The following is a 21,213-nucleotide window of genomic DNA, read 5'->3' as shown; positions in this document are numbered from 1 at the left end:
ATGTCAGTTTATCAGTATCGGCAAATATCGGTTATCGGCCATAACAGTTGTAAAGAATGGGTCGTTTACATCTTACTTATGAACCATAAAATGTGAGATTCCATAGAAATATGAAATGTCAATCTGATGGAAAAATGAATATTTTAACCAGAAGATTGGAACTTTTTATTGCAGGGATTAAGCAACACTTCGTATTAACTCCAAGGAAAGAGAGAGAGTCAGGTTTAAAATAGTTAATAAATGTATTTCTACACAATTTAAACAAGACTAACTTTATCACTCTGTGTACTGATGGACCAAGGTGGAGTGAGACGTGAGATGAATGATGATGGTGTGTGTGTGGAATGTTATTCAGAACCAGTGGATCCGGAAAAGCAGTTCTGAGTGGGAGTGAATGTTTCGCTCCAAGCTTTAGTAGGAGATTTATAACACATGAAACACCATCTGTCGGTCTACGTACCCCAGGGGAAGCCTCCGTTAGATCCAGAATGCCGAGGTCCTCTCGGACCCTCCTTGGAACCGAAGCCGGTAGAAAAGCAGCGGTGCCGACCAAACTAGTCTTGGAATGCTTCCAGGTCACGACAGGTTACCACTGGCGTCTCCGAGACCCTGAAGGGGTCGTGAGGTTCAGCTTTTATTCTGAAGGAACCGTTGCGGTCAGGTGTAACGTGCAACAGATTTTATCCAGCTCGTTGAAGTTCTTTATGGCTGAAGAGGAAGTCCGGATGGCCGGTCCGAGACTTCTCTAGAACACTTTGAACTAAAGAAAAGGTGACGTGGGATAATTTTTGTAATTGTCATATTTTGGTTTACTGGCGAATCAGAATTTGACATGCAGAAGAGGGTTTCTACAAACACCACAGAAAACCACGCCTAGCCCCAGAAACGAAGGTTCTGATTGGGTCAGACAAAAGGAAATGTGTCGTGTGACTTTAGCATTACGTGTCATCAGTGTCTAGTGCAAATGTCCAGGATTATAATAACTTGTAAAATACAACTGATCACAGGATTATAATAACAAGTAAGAACATTGTCATTTCACAGATTGAACATTGGGCTCACATTATTATTGTTAACAAAGTTGTTTGATGATGTGTTCATCAAAAAAGAGTTCTTCGTCTTCGTCTTGAGCTGTAACAGAGGTGAAGCAGTTCAGATGAGCAGAGTGCATGAAAGACCTTGGCCACTATCATGTAGATTAGGCTGTCAGAGACTTTATGTCTCCGCTCGAGCAGACGCAGCAGATCATGACCTTTAGGTCAAAAACAGGACATTCATGATGCTACACAGTGATCTTAATATTGGATATAGGTATTGGCCCAAAATTGTCATATCGGTGCATCACTATTAGTTACATCCTACTGGTACGAAGTTGGACCTCCTTCAGAACCAACTTAATTCTGCATACAGATCCAACAGTGTTATAAACGTTCCTCGGAGGTTCTGGTCCATGACAGCAGCTCCATACATGATGAGAAACTCCCGTTCCACCTCATCCCAGAGGATCTGGACTGAGATCTGGTGACTGTAGGCGCTGTTGGGAGTGTTCTAGAAACCAGCTGGAGATGATCTGAGCTTTGTGAAATGGTGCGTGGTCCTGCTGGAAGTAGCATCAGAAGATGGGTCAGGGTTAGGATGCAGCTGAAGTCTCTCTTGGTCCGTTTCCGGTGTTCTTAGCTGACAGGAGAGACACTTGGTGTGGTCTTCTGCTGCTGGAGTGGTTCTCCAAACCTTGGTAAGAGCAGAGCTGATCTCGTCTTTGTGGCAAACATAACATTTGATCCAAAAAGATGGTGTCGCTTCTTAAGCAATGGAAAATATGTTATTTAGCAAAAAGACTCCCTAATTCTTCATGAATGATCTCAAACAAGAAAAACATGTTAATAATTATGAGTTAAATAAAAATAATCCATCTAAATGTGGCTAAATCTGTAGATGCCTTCTGTTTTAGATAAAGCTGCTCAGAAAGTCTCCATCCTGCCATTTGCAGAGTGAGGAAAGTAAACGGCCGTTTACCTCTGTTTGACAAACATTGTAACTCAGGTGGATGTTTTACCTTCACTGCTTTTATTTATGGGGTCTTTATTTTTGGTCCATCAATAACTCCCCAATGATCCACCCCACAGAGTCGACATGCTGCCAAAACAAAAACAACTGCTTCATGTGCAGCATTTCGGCGTTTTTCAGCATTTCCAATCAGCTAATCTCCACATCTACTTCATCGATCTACAGCACGGATCAAGTGACTTGCACCAGAGGCCAAAAGGCTCTGAGCAGCTCGCTTTTTAGTGAAATGTTTCTGTCTGTTGAATCTCTGAAACTTGGATCAGTGTGCATCCATGCTCTGCAGCACTTTAACCCTGAACAATAAAGAGCTATCATAATCTGTAGGAGCGACCTATAATCGGTGCAGAGCGTGCTCAGCAGGATTCCAGAACAAACCAGACGAGAGTTTTCTGCAGTGATCAATAGAGGTCCGATCTCCCCATCTGCAAGAACAAGGTTTGGTTTTCTGCCAGCGGCATAGAGTTCACGGCTCGAGTCGCTTGGCATAGAAGAGTTATCGGAAAAGGAAAAAAAAATTCCATTTCTGAAAGCTTATAAAGCAGATTTCCTGTTTGGGCAAAATAAAACACATTTACGTTTATGAACCGACCATAGAGGCAGGGTGCATACCTTCTGTACCTTTCTCTTCAGCACAGCCGACAAAGGTTTATGATGGGTCAGTCCTCCTGCATGCTCAGATCATTCCCTTCCCTTGCTTGAAAAATTGTTCCAAAATGAAAGTTGAACCCACATCTTTTTATCTGTGAATTCAATGCCGTTCAGCGAGTCTCAAATAAAAATTTGGGCATCTTAATGTAAAAAAATATACCATTAATGTAAAAAATAAACTATGTTTACATCCAGAATTGAACCCAGATCTTCTGCACGAGAGTCCGATGTCTTACTAGATGAGCTCAAGCACCAGTGACATCCTCTGTATCTGTAACGTTTATATCCTTGATGACAGCTGAAACAATGTCAAACCAAAGAACGGTTCGGAGTGAAAATGGCTATTTTGTTGCTAATTTGCGGGAAATATCTAGAAGAAAGTTCTACAGAAAGTAGCTAAGGGTCCTCAGAAATGTAGCTAGCTTTGTCACTAGGCGTTAGGAACAGCGACAAAGTGGCACTGCCTCTCTCTCTGCTGCTAAAGCTACGGATAGCAAATGCTACGGGCGATGCCTGAGCGTGAACGCGCATGAAGCAGCCTGCTCGACCCGAGCATCTCTCTTTTTCTGTGATTTTACAGAAAAACAGGCAATCACAGTAAAAATGCCAGGGCTCATTCTACAGGACCAGGGCATTGCAGGAGAATGTATGAAGAAGACATTTATTATTTCTATACATGTTTTAGCTGTCAAACTTCCATAATGTCCCTTTAAGTACCTCAAATTTCTCTGACGTGAAATATTGACTTAATATTCTGGTTTTAACAAAGCACACTTGGCATGAATGTGGAATGATTCCTACAATAAATCAGGAATGAAGAGATTGTGTAATTAGAGGGTAAAAACAAAACGGCATGTCTTTAAAAATCTGTAACCCCAGAATAAAAATAATTGGTTGCAACAAAATATGATTATTAGACAAATAATAATAATTTGCAATGGTTTGTTGGTTCACCTGTGCTGTTTTCTTCAGCTTTGAAGCAGAGGATCCCAGGTCAGAGTGAGTTTCCAGATTTAGCAGCTCTGTAGGGCAGCGGAGTCCGAGGGGGCCGATGGAGTCGCTGTGATTTGGTTTAGGGTGGCAGGATGGTTAATGGAGTGGTAGTGATTAGATTAACAGAGACTGCCAGGCGATGTAGTGCTTCTAATTGAGTTGGTGGGATGTCCATGTGTGCATGTGTCTGCAGGGCAGCGGATGGCTTATCGTGCCGCCAGGTTTCATCACTGTTATGGTCGCTTTGTGCTCACATGCCCGTGCAATCACTGCCTCGTAAATTACACGCACGCACAGCAGCTGCCTTTACCGAGTCCATGCCTTGTGTTCATTCATGCAGCTTAATGCTGCAGCGCTGCTGTTGCTCCATGACAGCAATTTAAGTTAATAGCAGGTGATATAAAGCAAGTCAGGAGATGAACAATCATTACATGCCAGTAAAAGAAAGTGATCGTTAACACAGGTGTGGAAACCGTAGAGTGTGCATGTGTGCAACAGGTGCATGAGGTCATGTTTAATATCATGGCTGTCAGGCAAAAACCTCCCAACTCCAAGCGAACCCTGTGCACTCACAATCCCCTTTTAACAATTTCCACCCTAAACCTGCTGATTGATGTGAAAGATGCCAAAAATATGAAAACGATGCAAAGTGGAGATGCTGGGTCTCAGCCGGATGGCACAGCAACACTTCCTGAAACAATTAGAGGAGTGAAGAACAGAGAGGGTTCAACTCAGGGGCGGATTTAGGACTGAAGAAGATCCGGGGCTTGGGCTTAACACGCGCGCACGCACACACATGTGACACGCACTAGTCAACATCATATATATATGTCTTGTACCACATAATTTTTAATCTAAAGCTACATATTCAGCATTTTCAGGGCACAGTATTGTTCCTGTTAGTGTTTAGTGTGAGACGATAGTAAATATTCCCTTTCTTTCTTCAACAACTTTACCTGATAGTAAGCTAACTTTAGGCAAACCAGCAGCACAACAAATATTTTCAAATAAGACTCACAAACCTGAGTCAACACCAGTCTCATCAAAGCTGGGGTTCTGTCGCCGTACTTTTGGTCTAAAAAACGTCCTTATGTCCATCTTCACTCATGCGTTTCAGGCAGAGAGTGTAGAAGAAGCCGGTGTCGGTACAGGATCAGCTCGGGGTCGTCGACTGCCGATGACGTCTAAGTAGTTGATTGGCTGAACATGAACCTTACGGAAGATACGTAATCACGTAACGTTGTTATCACGTAACGTTGGTCCAGGCAAATCTTTCTGTTGGAAAGATGGACAACTTTTACAAAGAAATCCACCATTACCCCTTTGAAAATACACTTTTAGCATAGAGCTGCATGTATATTAGGGCTGAACGATGAACTGCATGTGCAATTAAATTGCGATGTGACAAAAGGAGATTTTCTAATCGCAAAAGCTGCAATTTGGCAGCGAGTGGTTAGCGCAATGCTAATATACATCGAAAAACCATAGGAATGCTAATGCTAATATCGCCGATTACATTATTACAAATTATGAATTAGAAACGTGCCAAATGATTACATTTGGAGTCTAATAGAAAGTAAAACTACCATCAATCAAATAAGTACAGATAGGTATTTTAATAAAGCCAGAAAACTTTAAACTCCAGAGTTTTGGCTAGCAGCTATGAGCGTAACTGAACTACGCATGGACAAGACGTCAAAAACTCTAAACACAAAATACTTCAATAAACGAGACACACTTCTTTCCTGCAAATACAATTTCACAGGTGCTGCTAATACCTGTGATCCTTCAAGGGATGTGCTCAAAGAGGAGTTCAACATTATGAATAAAATATAGTGTTTTATTTTACAAATACTATTATAAACACAAACTTACGTTTTAAGAAACATTATTTTAATAACGAAACTGCTCAATTCTTTCCAACAGTATAGATGTGTAGTGTATTTTGTCCGAGTGGGTTTGCCGTACTTTGACGTCATCGGCAGTCGAAGGACCCCGAGCCGATCTTGCACCCGAGCAGATCCTGTACCGACACCGGCTGCTGAAGGGCTTCTTCTTCAGTGGTGGAGGCTCAGGCAGGCTGTATACAAACTACTGCCAGCTGCTCCCTCTCTGTTGGACTTTGGTACTGCATGCTACTTCCACGATTTAGATCCGGGGCTTTTCATAAAACATCCGGGGCTTCAGCCCAAGTAGCCGGGCCTAACGCCGCCCCTGGTTCAACTTCCAACAGAATCCGGGCTTCAACAACCAGAACTGGGTCGGTGCTAAATAAAAGCAGAAGGAAGCCATAAATAAACTGAGCAGCTTTAGTGTGACGTCTGCAGACAACTGCAGATATTAGACATTTTAAAACTACTTTTAGTTAATAATTCATCACGTTGGCTCTTATTTGTCCAGCTGCAGTTCAAACCTTTAGCCTCTGGCTGTAATTACACAGATCTGCTTGTTAGAGCTCCTCTATCTAAAAGCATTGTTTTAATTAGAGGAAAAATGATTAGTTCCACTCCTCCAGTGATGGGAATAGTAACTCCCGTCTCCATAGCAACAGATGCCCCCTATTCAGGCATGAACTGTAAAACAAAGACGCTCTTTAAGATAATGAACGTGTTAATGGCCGATGTAAACATATCTGTGGTAAATGCATGAAAGTGGCACAACCTCTGGTTTAAATGAGATTTGGGATTTTTATCATGTCATCAAAGCTGGTTTAAAGTAGTCAAAGTAAAAAAGAACCATTTGGATGAAAAATAATAAAAATGCAGAATCTGTCTGATTTACCAGCGGTCTCCATCTTCAGCATATTTAACGAGATGAAATTACAGAACTGGGGTACCCAGCACGTTTAGTTTTAACTGTTTCAGAACACGGGTGATTAACTCATTCACTGCCAGCCGTTTCCTGTTCACTAACGGCCTTTGCTGCCAGCGTTTCTCACCGTTTTTACTGTTTTTTAAGAGTCACAGAATGTTGCGCGCTAGCATGATGTCGATGCCAAAACAACCAAAACAAAGAGGAGACTGACCTCTTACATCAGGAAGAATCCGTGTGTTTCGAGCGTTATCCGTTCTTTCATAATCCGTTGTCGAATTGTGATCGGCAGACGCTTTTCCGGTTCGCGCCTCACTTTTTTTACAGGAACGGCCCAAAACGTTCTCCTAACACATGGATGTGTTGCGTCCTGATCATGTGATCTGTGACGTATGCGGATGAAGATCGGCTTCAGGGCTGAGATGTTTGTTCTCTCAGCGCGGGGGCTCGTTCCGATGCTCAAACAGTAAAAAAATGCAAATGACGACTTTAGTCGTCATTGGCAGTGAATGAGTTAACAGGCTTCTGCAGAGCCTGGTGAGCTGCTGCACAGGTGACTCAACCACTGAGTCGTGTGTTGGAGCAGAGAAACCACTAAAACATGAATACCCTGACATAGAAGAAGAAACTATTTTTAAATGGTGCCTCTTTAGATAAAAATCACGAGGAGCTTCACAAGAAAAAAAATTAATTTTATGTAAAATAAATAAATGATGTAGTAAAAATTGGGGAAAATTTTAGTTACAAAATTGACAAAAAATGTATGAGAACAGGTAATCATGGTATCACGTGGGTCCATGTGGCAGGGGTGAGGAGTGAGCACCACCTCACCCCTGCCACATGGACCTCAAGCGATAAACCATCAATCCTGCTCAATGGTCAACTTTCCTCGCGGGGTCACCCATTAGGACAGTGGGAGGGTTAAAGGACACCACCGAGTCCACTGATCTCAGGCTCAGGAGGAGAGAGGTCCAGAGTCTGGGGGCCACAGCAGCAAATGATCTGTCACCTTTGGTCTTTAGCCTGGTGCTTTACAACCAGTAGGCTTTGATCACTGGACCTCAGGGACCTGCTGGGGGTGTAGGGACTAAGAAGATCGCCAATGTAAGATGGTGCTTGTCCATGTAAGGCCCTATAGACCAGAACCAGGATCTTGAAATGAACCCTGAAGTTGACTGGCAGCCAGTGAAGCTGGAGGAGAAGCGGGGTGATGTGGGTGTGTTTGGAGGACTTGGTCAGAAGCCGAGCACAGGCGTTCTGAACCACCTGTAGACGGTTCAGGGAGGTTCTGCTCAGACACGTGAAAAGAGAGTTACAGTAGTCTAAGCGTGAGGAGATGAAGGTGTGGAGAACTGTCTCAAGTTCAGAGCGGGACAGAATGGGACTCAGCTTAGCAACGTTCCTGAGATGGAAGAAGGAAGAGCGAACAAGAGAACTGACATGAGAATCCAGGGTGAGAGCTGGGTCAAAGGTCACACCAAGATTCCTGACAGAAGGTTTGGTGTGAGAAGCAAGCTGACCAAGAGAGTCTCTGACTTTGGGAACCAGCTTGTCTGGGGCACAGATGGAAGCTGCGGGTAAAAAACCCACCATGCCACTGGTTTTAGTGCAAACTGCAGCTTTTCAGCTCCTCTTCGAATCAAACCTATAAATATTGTTCATTTAATGGACAACAAAAACGTATCGGTCATTATAAATGCACCATGCATGGCTATTCATTTGTAACAGAAATGGCTGATCAGTTTTACCAACTTCCTGTACGGTTGGCTGCAAATCAGCCCGGAATCCACCCAATTTCTGCAAAAGCAGAAGTAAGTTTGGCCTTTTTTCCATCTTTAGCCTAAACTTAAACCGAATGACTTCATGAAAACACAAGCTGTGGCCTTTTGATGACATTTAATTCTCTAACAAAAATATTTGTTTGCATTATTTTGACAACTTCACTCTTGTAACGTGATGAAGGAGCCATTCCTCGAGGTTATTTATCCTCTAACCACAGTTCCCTTTGACACAGCGCCAGAGAGCATGAAACAGCCTCAAGGTCAGGCCTTCGCTTCTAAACTGTTTACTTTCCAGCAATGAAGACAGAGGATGAAGACTCTCTTTTCTTTTCTTTCATTAGATCAAAGAACTCTATTTTCAATAAAGCTAATCAAAACAACTGTTAGTCAATAGTACAATGTGACCGATCTGTAAAATCACAATATTATGATTAATATGTCTAATAGGTAATATGACTTATTCTAGTCACTAGACACGCTGATACACTAAGGTAAATAATCACATGACACATTGCTGTTGCTGATCCAATCAGAACCTTCAGGTCTGAAGCGTGGCAGAGCCTCTGTGGTGTTTATTATTAAATCTGTCAGCTTTGATTCGTCCAGAATCAAAAACATCCAGATTAATAAAACAGTTCCAACGCCATCTTAAGTTCAGTATTCAAGATCTCTCAAGATCCCCTGAAGTTCACCGCATGTTAAGTGAAGTATGGACAGGCCATCTATACTTTTCTTTTTAAGCTGAGAACTATCAAGCTGGGAAAATTCTGTCGTATCAACCAACAACGGTTCCTTCAGAATAAAAGCTGAACTCGCTGACTCAAGGAGGGTCCTCTTTTTGACGCTGTGAAACACCTGTCGCTTTTTACCTGGAGACAATCCAAGGACTAGTTTGTTGTGCTGTGACACATTCTGGATCCATCGTGGAGGTCTCATTGAGGGTATGTGGATGCGACAGAATGGCGTCTCGTGTTTATGACCACGGGTCTCAAACTTTGATCATTTAGGAGCAAAACATCATCTCCCACTCAACTTTGCTTCTCCGGATGTGAAGGTTCTGAATTTGACATCATTCACACACACACACACACACACCATCCACCTCACACTTCATTCCAACAGAACATCCATCATTAGAGAGTTAGTCTTGTTAAATTATTTAAAAATCATTTAGTAATAAATTTCCTTAAACGTTTGAAAGTGTCTCTTCTCTTGTCTCTCAGTTAATGCAAAGCGTTATTAGAAAATCCCTGTAATAAAAAGATCCAATCTTCTGATTTAAATAACCCAGTGTCCGTAAGATGGGATTCATACTAAATATGCATCTTTAATGTCTTATGGTCCTTAATTAAATGTAATTCTAATTCATTACACTCTACAGAGAAGAGTTTAGTTCACTTGTTTTCTAGAAATATTGGAATAAAAAATGTAAATATCTGAAAAAGAAAGTCTTTCCTGTTCTAAAATGATATTTTGTAAGAAAGCAGACATAAAATGTGTCTTTTAGGCATAATGGGTGCAGCCCCCCGGTGTAGTCAATATATTAGGTGATGACCATTATCTGGACCTGGTCCCTGAGGGTCACCATTCTGCACGTCTCAGAAGATTCTCTGCTGCAGGACACCTGATCTGAATCTGACGAACAGGTAAATCGGGTGTGCTGGAGCAGAAAACCACTGAAGCATGCAGTAAGTGTGTCCTTCAGAATGTCGGCCGACGCTGAGGGCGTGCCTCACAACCATAAATAATAGATGATGAAATAATGACCCAACGCTCGCTGTGTGTTTGTGAGAGTGGAAGATGCGCACGTGAGAGAATCTGTGCGTGTAACAACATCTTGATATTTTAACGAGGCACCGCTGGCGTAATCTGGGTCAGAGAGGATTAATTTTTAATTTTACTGTAGAGATGCACAACAGCAAAGGTCCATAAAGAGCTGCGGAGCGCTGCAGCTAAAATTAGCGGGCCGGTTTTTGTTTCCTGTGGATAAATAATCCTTCAGGCTTAAACGGACTTGTAGGACTTTAGTGTTGTTGGCCAGTCAATGCCTCTCACTCACACATTCACACACACACACACACACACACACACACGTGTGAGGTCATGACCCCTCCAGGGTCATTCCTCTGAAGGCAGACATCCTCATGTTCAGCCATCCCATAGTTTCTCTCCCTCTCTCATCTCTCCCAGTCCTTACTGCTGATCCGCCAGGAGATGGTGGTGTCCCAGAAGAAGCTGGGAGACTTCTGCGAGGCTCTGAAGCAGTACCTGAAGAACGTCTCTGCTCAGAAAGACTGCTTTCAGTAAGTCTCCACGTTTTCATGACTGTTCCTTTCTTAAATATTTCATGTGCACTATTTTCAGAGTGTCCAGTTTTAGGACGTCCGCTCTGATCAGATGTCAAAGCCCGGCTCCCGTTGCCTAAAGAAACCAACCTAATGGTCCAAATCAGTACGGAGCCATAAAGCTGCGTTCCTGGTGTGGATAATAAAACACCGGTTATACGGCGAGGTGGAACAATTAGGACCCTCCTGCGCCTCCCACTCCCACTCCGAGCTACAGGATGCTGTGAAACCTTTAATATCCAGAGAGATTTCCCCAAATCCCAGACTTAATAAGCTCTCCGTATCATCCAGTCGTATTTAGTTTCTGCTCCTGGCAAAAAGAAAAGGTTCTGCTTTATTACACGTGCTGCCAGGATATCCTGGAGTCTGCAGGAGCAGCAAACCTAAGGGCCATTTCCCTGGTTTCCTGATGTACCTGCGAGGCCAGGTTCAGGTTAGGGGCGCTTTCACCTGGACGGATCACCTTAGTTCACTAGTGGTGAAAACAAGTCAGAGGACAGCTGAGTTCAAGAATCCAAAAACCATCAGAATTTTCTGATGATAATAATAATAATAATAATAATAATAATAATAATAATAATAATAATAATAATAATAATGCAAAACTGACGGATTACTAAAAAATTAAAAGGAAAAAAAATACGGGGATAAATCAAAAAGGACTAAAAAGGACAAACTAAAGGAAACTGGTTTTAATGTCTTGTAACTGGATTAATTTCATTTTGTAAAAAAAAAAGCATTTTCACCTTTTTTTAATTCATGAGCAGAAGAAATGAGTTAATTTCTAAATTAACAAACAAAACCTTTAATCATCCAAATGATCGTTACACTTCCAGACAAAACGTTTCTATTTTTATTTAAAACGTCTAAATCTGTTCAATTTCAGCCAAAACTGATGAGACTGGATTATCTCAGGATCAGAACGCATTGGTCCCGCCCCCAGACACATTGAACCAATCGGAAGTCTTAATTTTCTCACCTGGTTTTTGGCGACACGCCTCTTTCAGAGCCCCAAAATCAACGTAGCCCTTTTAAGTCCAATTTTCTATTAATTTTAGGTCAAACGTGTCTCAGGTTTTCTAACGAGCCACAAAGAAATCTAATAAATTACAATTTTCTAATTAATTGGGGCTAAAAAGCACCTTTAAATGGTGATAGATGGTACATCAATTAAGCTTTTTAGCCATCCCGAAGCTTCTACTGTGTTTTATTGTGATTTGAGATCAAAAATAAAATCCAGACTCTTCCTTTTTGCTCCTGCGTTGTTGAACGGAACGCTGAGGTGAGAGGAGCCTGCAGGTAGACCGCTGCAGCAGAAACAAACACACCTCAGATTACTTGATGCCTTGTTAGGATGTTAATCACGTCTGTTTTTACATTTATTTCAGCTTAAACCGGTTCCTCTCCACTTAGGGATGTTTTTGGCACAACAATCCTTTCTTTTTTAATTCAAAATAAAAACAAATAAAATATATAAACATTAAGAAATACATAACAAAAAATCAAAATTGAACAAAAAGAAGCAGAATAAAGAAAAACATCTTATAATGTCTGCCCCCTTTTCCAGAAGAAATAATCAATTTATATACAATCACCATGTGTCAGACACATACAGATTCATTTTAACCTTTTTCCTGTTCTTAATTCCAGTGCGATCATGATCATTTATTTAATTTACATTTTCATAATTATTTAGTACACACAGTTTGGTACATTTTTTGAATATATTAAAGAGCAAGTCACCCCCTACCAGAGTCTAACTCCACTCCCACTTCATGTTTGAAAAATGCAAAAAATGCTGTTGCCTGGCAGACCGAGAAGGAGGAGCTGCTAACAAATACACACACACTCAGGCTCACGACAGCATTGTGACATCACAATGTACCAGTTTACATCATAGCATACCTCTTAGCCAATAGCGGTGGCAGATTTAAATTCAAATACAGTGCAGAGTTTTTACCTGACGATGGCACAACACTGCCAGTTTTAGGCAGAATATTTAAATTTTAACTAAGATTCACTGAAGTGCCAAATTATTGACGACACGTGTCTGCAGCACGATTAGACACTCGTTTATTTAGTTTATCAGCAAAAAAATGTTTATTTGGGGGTGACTTGCTCTTTAAATGACAGTTTTTTTAATTTCCCTTTTAAGGTTATTCCATAATTTAACACCATTTACAGATATATTCCACTCCTTAATTTTTGTTCTAAATCTAGGTTTTGTGAACACATCAGTTTCTTTCAGCATGTAATTACTAGTTCTCTTTTCAAATATCCCCTGAATGTTTGTTGGCAGAGTACCTAAACTGGCTTTATACATGGTTTGTAAGATTTTCCAGTCTTTTCAATCATGAAATTTCAGTAATTTATATTTAATAAACGATGTGTTCGATGGATCTCTACAGCCACTATAATTGATGATTCTCAGAGCTCTTTTCTGTAAAATAAATAAGGGTTGTGTATAGTTTTTGTATGTTGCCACCCAGATTTCTACACAATAAGTCAAGTATGGAACAACCAGTGAATTGTACAACGCCAGCAAACCAGAATTAGTCAGTAAAAACTTGACTCTATGTAATACTCCTAAGGATTTGGCGATTTTACCTTTTATGTAACTAATACGGGATTTCCACGTCAAGTCTTCATCAATAAGAACTCTAAGAAATTTAGTTTCTTTTGCTCTTTGAATTGCAGTCCCATCTATTTCCAATGACACATCCCTGTTCTTTTTATCATTAAACAGTTTAAAATTAGTTTTATTAAGATTCAGTGTCAATCTATATCAAACCAGTTTTTAATTTTAATCAGTTCATAATTTATCACTTTGGCCACCTCCTCAATATTTAATCCTGAGTAAAACAGTGTTGTATCATCTGCAAATAGAATGGTACTGAGTGTCTTAGATACATTTACCAAGTCGTTAATAAACAAAATGAACAGTTTTGGTCCTAGGACCGACCCTTGTGGCACTCCACAACTAATTTCACATAATTTTGATTGATGGTCCTTTATCTGCACAAAATGTTTCCTTTTTTTCTAAATAAGTTTTAACCCATTGATGAGCCACACCTCTTACTTATTCCATACTGACTTAATTTTCGAAGTAACCTTGAGTGACCAATGACGTCAAAAGCTTTTTTCAAAACAATGAAAACACTAACAATGTCATGAGTTTTTTGCACTCTTTCCCATCATTCCTTGGGGCCTGTGGTTCATGTTGCCCTCTGATGCACCTCGACTATTAAAACGGGACAGAAATGCCACGAGGGCCTTGTTCAAACACACGAACGCTCTTCTGGAAGCAATCAGCTAAAGTGAGAAACAAAAGCCTAACACGAGTATCAGCCGTTTGCGCAACCCACTTTTATTGTTATTTCATCTTTACGGACTCCTTCCTGTTTTATGATGCGGAAGATGACATTTCTTCACGTTTATGATCTTGTTTTGTGATGTTTTCTCTTCATCCCGTAATTCACGCCTCTCTGACCTCTGTGGACCATAATCAAACCAATGTGCACCTTCCTTTCTTTCTGGTTTTCTGTTGCAGCGTGACGGCGGTGCGTCTGCCTGACGGTCTGTCCTTCGTCGTCTACGAGTTCTGGGATGGAGAAGAGGAGTGGAAGAGGTGAGGGTGGAAGTCAGATCTGTTGGTCTGGGTCTTCGAGACCTGCTCGGGAACAGGTGCAGAGCAGAACCGCATCGCTGTCTGGAGTGAGACTAAAGTTCAGTTTAGCTAAACATCCGTGTTGATCGAAGGACGCTTCAGGAAGTTATTTAATGAACCTGAGAAAAAGTGCGACTGGTTTATGAAAACATACGAGAATTTCCCCCTCATTCTCCAAACGTAGATCCTTGTCTGCTGCAGGTACGACGCAGGGGCGTGTCCAGGGAGTGGCCTGGGGTAGCACATGCCACCCTTGGAATCTGATTGGCCACCCCAGGTGCCACCACACTAGTTCACCTTTAAATAGGCTTTTCATTGTCCACAAAAGGCTTGGGGGTCAAACAAAAAAAGCATAACCATTGGTGCCACCCATGCACAAAGTTGTGCCTCACCTGGGCCACCCCATTTCAAAAGATCTGGACACGCCCCTGGTACGACGCTGACTTAACGCTAACTACAGCTTTTGTTTCCTTGGACTTCATTCACAGCAACAGGAAACAAACCAGGAAAGCCCAACGCAGAAACAAAAACACGATAAAAGGCGGCACTCGTGCCGTCTCCAGAGAACACCTTTGACTCAGCGTTCCAGCTCCTCTGAAAGGTTTTCTGAAGCTCATTTCTGGTTTTTATTGATTGCTGATCACCAAACAAAGAAAGGGCTCTCACTTTTCCTCCATTAATGTTAGAAAGCCTGTTGGAAAAAAATCCTCCTTCCAACGTTTAATTAGCGTTCTTCAGCTGCAGCGGTTCATTGTGATTGAGCGGTGGCGAGCTGGAGGAGAAGCTGCTGATGAAGCTGATCTGACTTTCTGCTCTGCTGCTCGCTGCGTCTCGGTGCCATTAATATTTCAGGGCTTACAGTAAAAGCTGAGGCGTGCGTGCACACTCTCACCACTTCTTCTTCTGCTGCTGGTTGCAGGCACCTTCAGTCGCCTCCCAACAAAGCCTTTCAGCATGTGAAGGTGGACACGCTGTGCCAGCCGGAGGCCGTGTCTTCTGTAGCCGTGCCAGGTTAGTAAAACATCGTTAAACCAGCTTTACCTTCGTCCCTGGCCAAACGCCAGCTCTAGAAATGGCGTAAAACATCTGGTGTTGGGATGAGGAAGTGTAGATTGTTTAACTTTATTAAGTGCGGTGCCGAGTCGTCTGAATGTGAACGCTGGCCAGAAATCACGTCACATGATGATAAATGGTTGACTGCAGTCGGTACGGGTCAGATGGTAAATCCTCCTAATGACAACGCTGTTAAAGGCTTTAGCGACATAAATAAATGAGTCTGACGTTTGGATTTTTCATCTTTTCTCTGCCAAACAGAATTTAGTGCAGCTCGTGTTCGGTCCTCCTGAAAATAAAGTTTAGTTAAAAGCATCTTTAATGATCGTTTCTGATTCTAACGGATCACTCGGAGTGTTTCATGCAGGCTGAACATGAAAATAGTCTCCTACACCTGTCTCCTGCAGTAGCTTCTGATAGAAAACAGACGATGAAACTCTAGGTTTAGAAAATCCCGACAGATCTACGTCACACCGTCACTAAGAACGTCTCAGCTAGTAGAAGCTACCAGTTAGCATTAGCAACTCCACCACGCAGCAGAACTCCTCCAGGCTTGTGTTATTTGTGGAGACAAAACATCGCTGCAGAGCAAACAGTCAGTGGTAGTCGTGTTGCTGTCAGCCAATCAGAGGAGAGATGTCCACATATCAGGAAGTAAGACTCCAAATTCTGCGGTCTGAAGCTCAGCTGTGACGTGGCTCACTTCTAGTTCCTGCAAATGGCGCAGCTGTTTTTTCCCCCCAAAACACGACTCACAAGGCATTCATTCCTACGAGACCCCTGCAGACGTACTGACGACACGTGTTCACACCTTTAGAAAGGAAGAGATCGATTCTTCCAACACGAGTAAAGTTTATCGTGCTGCACCAGCCTGGATTTAAGATGAAGTCATATTTGCAGCTATTTGCCACATTTTGCTCCCAACAACAAAAGGTTGTGTGAGGTCTAAACTCAAACTGCTGTAAAACACAGGTACCCTACCAAAGTAAAAGCAGGGCCGGGTCCTTCTGATGGTTAGATTGTGAGGATTTTCCATCGATGTTCCAGACGGATTTTTTTCTTTGCAGGATTAAATTGTTTAAACAGAAAGGGATCTCTTTACCCTGAAGGTTCTCGATCTTCTGGCTTCTTCTGTAGCGGCATCCACAGAATGTGTTTTAATCCTTCACAATAAGAGTCTCGTACATACACAGAACCTCAAAACTAGTTTTATTAATCCTGTTTGCTTTCATAAGCCTCCGATGCTTTCAGGTGTGTGTGTGAGGCTCTTATTGTGGAAGCTGATGGCTCCTTTTATTTATTTACCACGTTTCCTCTTCAAACTCCGATGAGTCACTAATGCTCCTCGGTGTTTCTGTTCCTCCAGAGAAGCCGAGTATTAATCACCCGAGTTCTGCCTCGAAGATTTTAAGACGAGAACAAATGTTAAAATTGAGATCTGGGAGGCCACCGTAGTTCCGGAAACCTCTCCGTTGAGTTTTAAGCTGTTGATGTTTTTTTCTGCAGCCGCCTGGTGCAGCGTGAACAAGGATTGAGCATGAAGACCGTCACCTACACGCCAAGACTCCTGGACACTCTCCACTTCTTCTTTCCCCGCCCTACCCGTTACTGCCCCTCCCCTCCTTTATCCCTCAGCTCCTTTTTGTAAGTACACGTTTACATCATGAAAACGGAAGGAACGGTGCACATTCCTAAAAACACGTTGGACCACGATGAGGTCGTGTAGCGGGAACCCTGAGGTGGCGCTTCATGTAGCAGTCAGTTTTCCTTAAAGCCGTCCTGCAGCGCCTCCAGCTACCAACGTCACCCTCCCAGCAGCACATCTGTCAGATTAGGCTGTAATCTCAGGAAATCTGATAGAGGTGAGCTCCAATCAGAACAAACACCACGTTGCAACAGTCCCACTTTTGAGTTCTGGGTCAGAGCAGCAATAATTAACCCCTCGTGCTGCTCAGATGATCCTTTTGCTGGAATTATGTTTAACCGACACCAGTTCAGGCTAAAAATAACTTATTTTAGTAAAATCCCAGGAATCCCATCTCATGGGATGTTGAGACTTCCTAGAAGAAGACAATTCAAAATAATTTAATCTCTCATTTCCTGAGATTACTTGACCAAAATAACCACGGAACCAGTAAAACACGGTTAAAGCTTTATTCTGGTGGAAACCTGAGACGGCTCCAAGTTCTGATTATTATTTTGATGCTGAAGGCCAAAATGATCAAGTTTGTTAGAATAATTAATGACACAAGAATAAATCTGTAACGCTGCATCTGTAGAACAGAATGGAGGAAATATCAAACAACAGGATTTAAAATCTTTTATTCTGTTTGAATGGAGAACTTTGAGTCCTCTGGGGGGAGTAAAGTCAATAAGATCGATTAAAACCTAACAACGGGAGCATCTTCAGCTGGGATTAGCAGATGTTGGCCTTCAGATATCCGCAATAAAACAGTCCGACTTTCCACATCATCCTAATTTCATTAGAATATGAGCAGATTGATTCATTCTGTTAAGGGATTATCGACAGCCGAAGGAAAACTAAAATCAAGCCCTTACCTGTCCGTGCAGCTCTTTCTGTGTGTGTGTGTGTGTATCAGAACCGACTATAAGTAGATTTATTAGCTGTGCTAAGTCTAGCAGCGGGTGTATATAATGAGACATGGTTATATTTGTATTTAGTGCTACGGTGTCATCTCCCCTCGGCAAAAGCAGCAGATTCCTTAAACCGTCCGAATTAAAGCCTTAAAACGTCTCAGAGTGGAACAGGTTTGCAAAAAACAACAGAGGCATTTTAAATCCCAGGCAATTAGATTAAATCAGGTTCCAGCATATCAGTAAATAATCTGGAGTCTGAGCTGAACGCGGTACCTGCTGGATGTCCGCTCGCCACCGTAGAACAGAGTTTAAGAAGCACAATGTAAAAAAAAAACATGATTCTAGTGTTGATGTGTATCTGCTGGGTCTATTTTCTCATCTCATCACCTGTTTGTTCTGAAGGGGGTGGGGGAGGGGGGGGGTCTATCTGCACCGTTTCCTCCTGTTAGAGCGCTGGGCCGCCGCCGTAAACCTGTGGAGGTCGTGACCTTTTTGCTTGGCGAGGAAAAACCTCAGAAACTAACCCTAAATAATTTCTCACATCCAACCATCTGATGTAACGTTTCCTCCCACCTCGCCCCGAACGGCTTCTCAGCAGCAAGAGCGTTAGCAGGTGTGCACCAAAACATGAATCCATCATCAGAGGGACTGTGGCGTTTATAACGACTCCCACGCGCTTTATGGAGTCAAGTCAGGAGATACTTCCCCCCCCCATCGTTGCTCCTACTTCCTGTTTGAACCTCCAGGCTCCTGTAGCAGTGCTGCGTGACTCAATATTCATGGAGCTGATCCGTAACGTAGGTGTAACTAATGTGTTGAATATGTTTGATGAAACAAACCATTTTATTTATAATTAAACTTTTCGGCTCATGCTGGAGGTTCAGCTTCGGTTGCATTTTATTCGCCGTCAGTGTTGGGAGTAACACGGTACAAATGTAATTAATTACTGTGATGCATTGCTTTTTGCTGTAATGTGGTAATGTAAGGCATTACAGGGAAAGAAAAGGGTAATATTTACTCGGTACAAGTGTCAGTAACGCGGTAATTACAACGCATTTTTAAACCCAGAATCAAGACGTGGGTTTCCGAAATATTCAAATTGCGGGAAGCCTGAAAAAAGATCCAGTATCCAAATATATGACGTCATTTATGGACTCAGCTTTGCGGGCATTCTATGAGCAGAGAGGACGCAGCGGTAACGGCTCAAATACTCCAGCTGCGTCCTGCGCGCGGCCGCTGTTATATTCACAAAATCTCTCCACCAACACAAAGTAATTCGTTTGCGATCGTTTATTTCAGCCCATATTCTCTGGTACTTCCTGTACTTTTCAGCTGAGTTCATAATCTGTGCCCCGGTGATTTCAACTCATTGCTGCAGGAGCGCAGCGCATATTAAGCTTCTTTTTTTGCGTTCGGTAGATCCCTTTGGCTGATTAGTTAGAAAGTAGGAAATCTAGGAAACAGTTTTTCTGGAAGACGGAGAAAACATGCAGCATGCAGGAAGGTTAGAGAAAGGGCCGGAAATTATTCAGATAAAATCAAGAAAACAAAACAAAGTGCTTGAAAAGAAAAAAGTAGGTAGATTTATCCCCAATACACATGTTTACCTGTGAAAAGCAATAATATATAAGTATTTAATATTTATACATGTGATAGAATCAGATCACCCCAGAAGTCAGTCCCACATCCAGGGCCGTATCAAGGCATTTGGGGACCAAGGCAAATATAGGCTTGGAGCCCCCACCACCTCACTCCCTGCTCAGATGGCCCTATAAGATGGCAGCGTGCTGAGAGTACAGATTGTTTATTAAATAAAAGCAACAACAATCATTTAAAGCACTGTTATTATATCTGACTGTTTTTAACAGCAACCCTAGCTCAGACACCACATCACCTTCCACATATATGTCATGAGCTCGCTGAGCGTCACATGACCAGATTCATACTGAAGTTGTTTTGGTGAAAGTAACTTAAAGTAATGCTAAAGTAGTGTGATGCCTTACATTTTAAAATCAGTAATATTGTAATGTAATGAATTACTTTTAAACAAGTAATAAACAATGCATTACAGTTATAAAGTAACTTGCCCAACACTGTTCGCCGTACACATCAATCTAAAAGCTCCACAGGGCGCTCTGCTGTCGAACCAGAACTTAGCCATACGGCGTTCGGCGCGGCCCGCACGCTCTAACGGAGGGTGCTCCCTTCGTCTGCGCCCAGCGAGGTTGGGTTTCATATTTCAGGTAGATGGTGACTGAAATGTTAAATATGCCAATACTGTTTCCTGTTGAAACACTCCTGAGCGTCCCTCAGGCTGTGTTCTTTTTCTACCCTCCTCCTCCTCAGTGCAACCTGTGCTTTGTCATACATTGAAAGAGTTATGCCGTTGAAGCCTCCTGACTGAGTGTTTCCTGCAGCAGCGGGAGGAAGTCCCACCTCCTGCTGGTGTCCGTCGCTGTCGGGAAGCTCGGACACGAGTGGTCACACGTGATACAAAAAGCCAATCAGGAATTAGCCAGACATCAAGGCCATAACTCTTCCTCTCTATGGCGGTGTTCTTTTCTATCCTCCTGAGTGCATGTCAACCTGAATGTCCAGTAACGTAGTTTTAGGCCATGCTACTCGATAGATTTTGTGCTTTTCTTATCTTTTCTTTTCTAGTGTTCCTATGAAGGAGACAGAGACTAAAATATATTTGACTAGAAGAAAAAAGGCATATAAGAATGATCTTAAACTTTTATGGCAATGTTTGAAATATTAATTCTTAATGTATGTTTCAGTAAAACTGCTTTCTCTTCAAGTGTAGAGACTTACTGCAGGGATGCGAGTCATGGTGGTCCTTAAAGAATAATTCTAGATGATGTAAAGTGATGCAAATCAATAAAACTATCAAACTGAACCTGTGCTGTTGGACTCATTTAAACCTGCAGGTTGTGCTGCGCTGGAGTCCCTAAAGCCCCGTGTAGCAGGCAGCCCCCTGCTGGCCACCCTGGTGCCTGAGGCTTTTGGGATACTCGTGTAGGACCTTGGCTCACTTGTATGACTGGTTACTAAACCAGTAACCAAAATGGCGTCACAAATGCTACTTTTTTTCCTTTACCTGCTTTTGCCTGGTGGGCGGAGCTAGTGTCTACTGGGCGAGGGGCGGGTGTACACCTGGGCAGCTCACCTGAGGGAGAAGAAAAACTCGAGAGGTTCTGGTGAACAGTTGTTCTAACAGTGTGTCTGCTAAATCAACAAATTAATAATC

The 21,213-nt window shown here is 42.3% G+C and overlaps 1 protein-coding gene across 2 annotated transcripts in view; it reads left to right on the top strand.

Annotated features, from left to right (window-relative positions):
• The window catches only part of necab2 (N-terminal EF-hand calcium binding protein 2), a 146,731-nt gene extending 129,695 nt beyond the window's left edge, over nucleotides 1-17,036 (top strand). For both annotated transcript variants that reach the window (XM_015965212.3, XM_015965211.3), the window contains 4 exons: nucleotides 10,491-10,603; nucleotides 14,196-14,273; nucleotides 15,232-15,323; nucleotides 16,872-17,036. In XM_015965212.3, coding sequence (XP_015820698.3) covers nucleotides 10,491-10,603; nucleotides 14,196-14,273; nucleotides 15,232-15,323; nucleotides 16,872-16,900 — 312 coding nt within the window. In that variant the 3' untranslated portion in view covers nucleotides 16,901-17,036. The remainder of the gene's footprint in view (nucleotides 1-10,490; nucleotides 10,604-14,195; nucleotides 14,274-15,231; nucleotides 15,324-16,871) is intronic.
• The last annotated feature ends 4,177 nt before the right edge of the window (nucleotides 17,037-21,213 follow it).

This window comes from Nothobranchius furzeri, chromosome 4 (genome assembly GCF_043380555.1).
Source record: "Nothobranchius furzeri strain GRZ-AD chromosome 4, NfurGRZ-RIMD1, whole genome shotgun sequence".
NCBI classification, from domain to species: Eukaryota; Metazoa; Chordata; class Actinopteri; order Cyprinodontiformes; family Nothobranchiidae; genus Nothobranchius; species Nothobranchius furzeri.
Note: the sequence above shows the minus strand (reverse complement) of the source record. Positions and strands in the feature narration are given on the sequence as shown.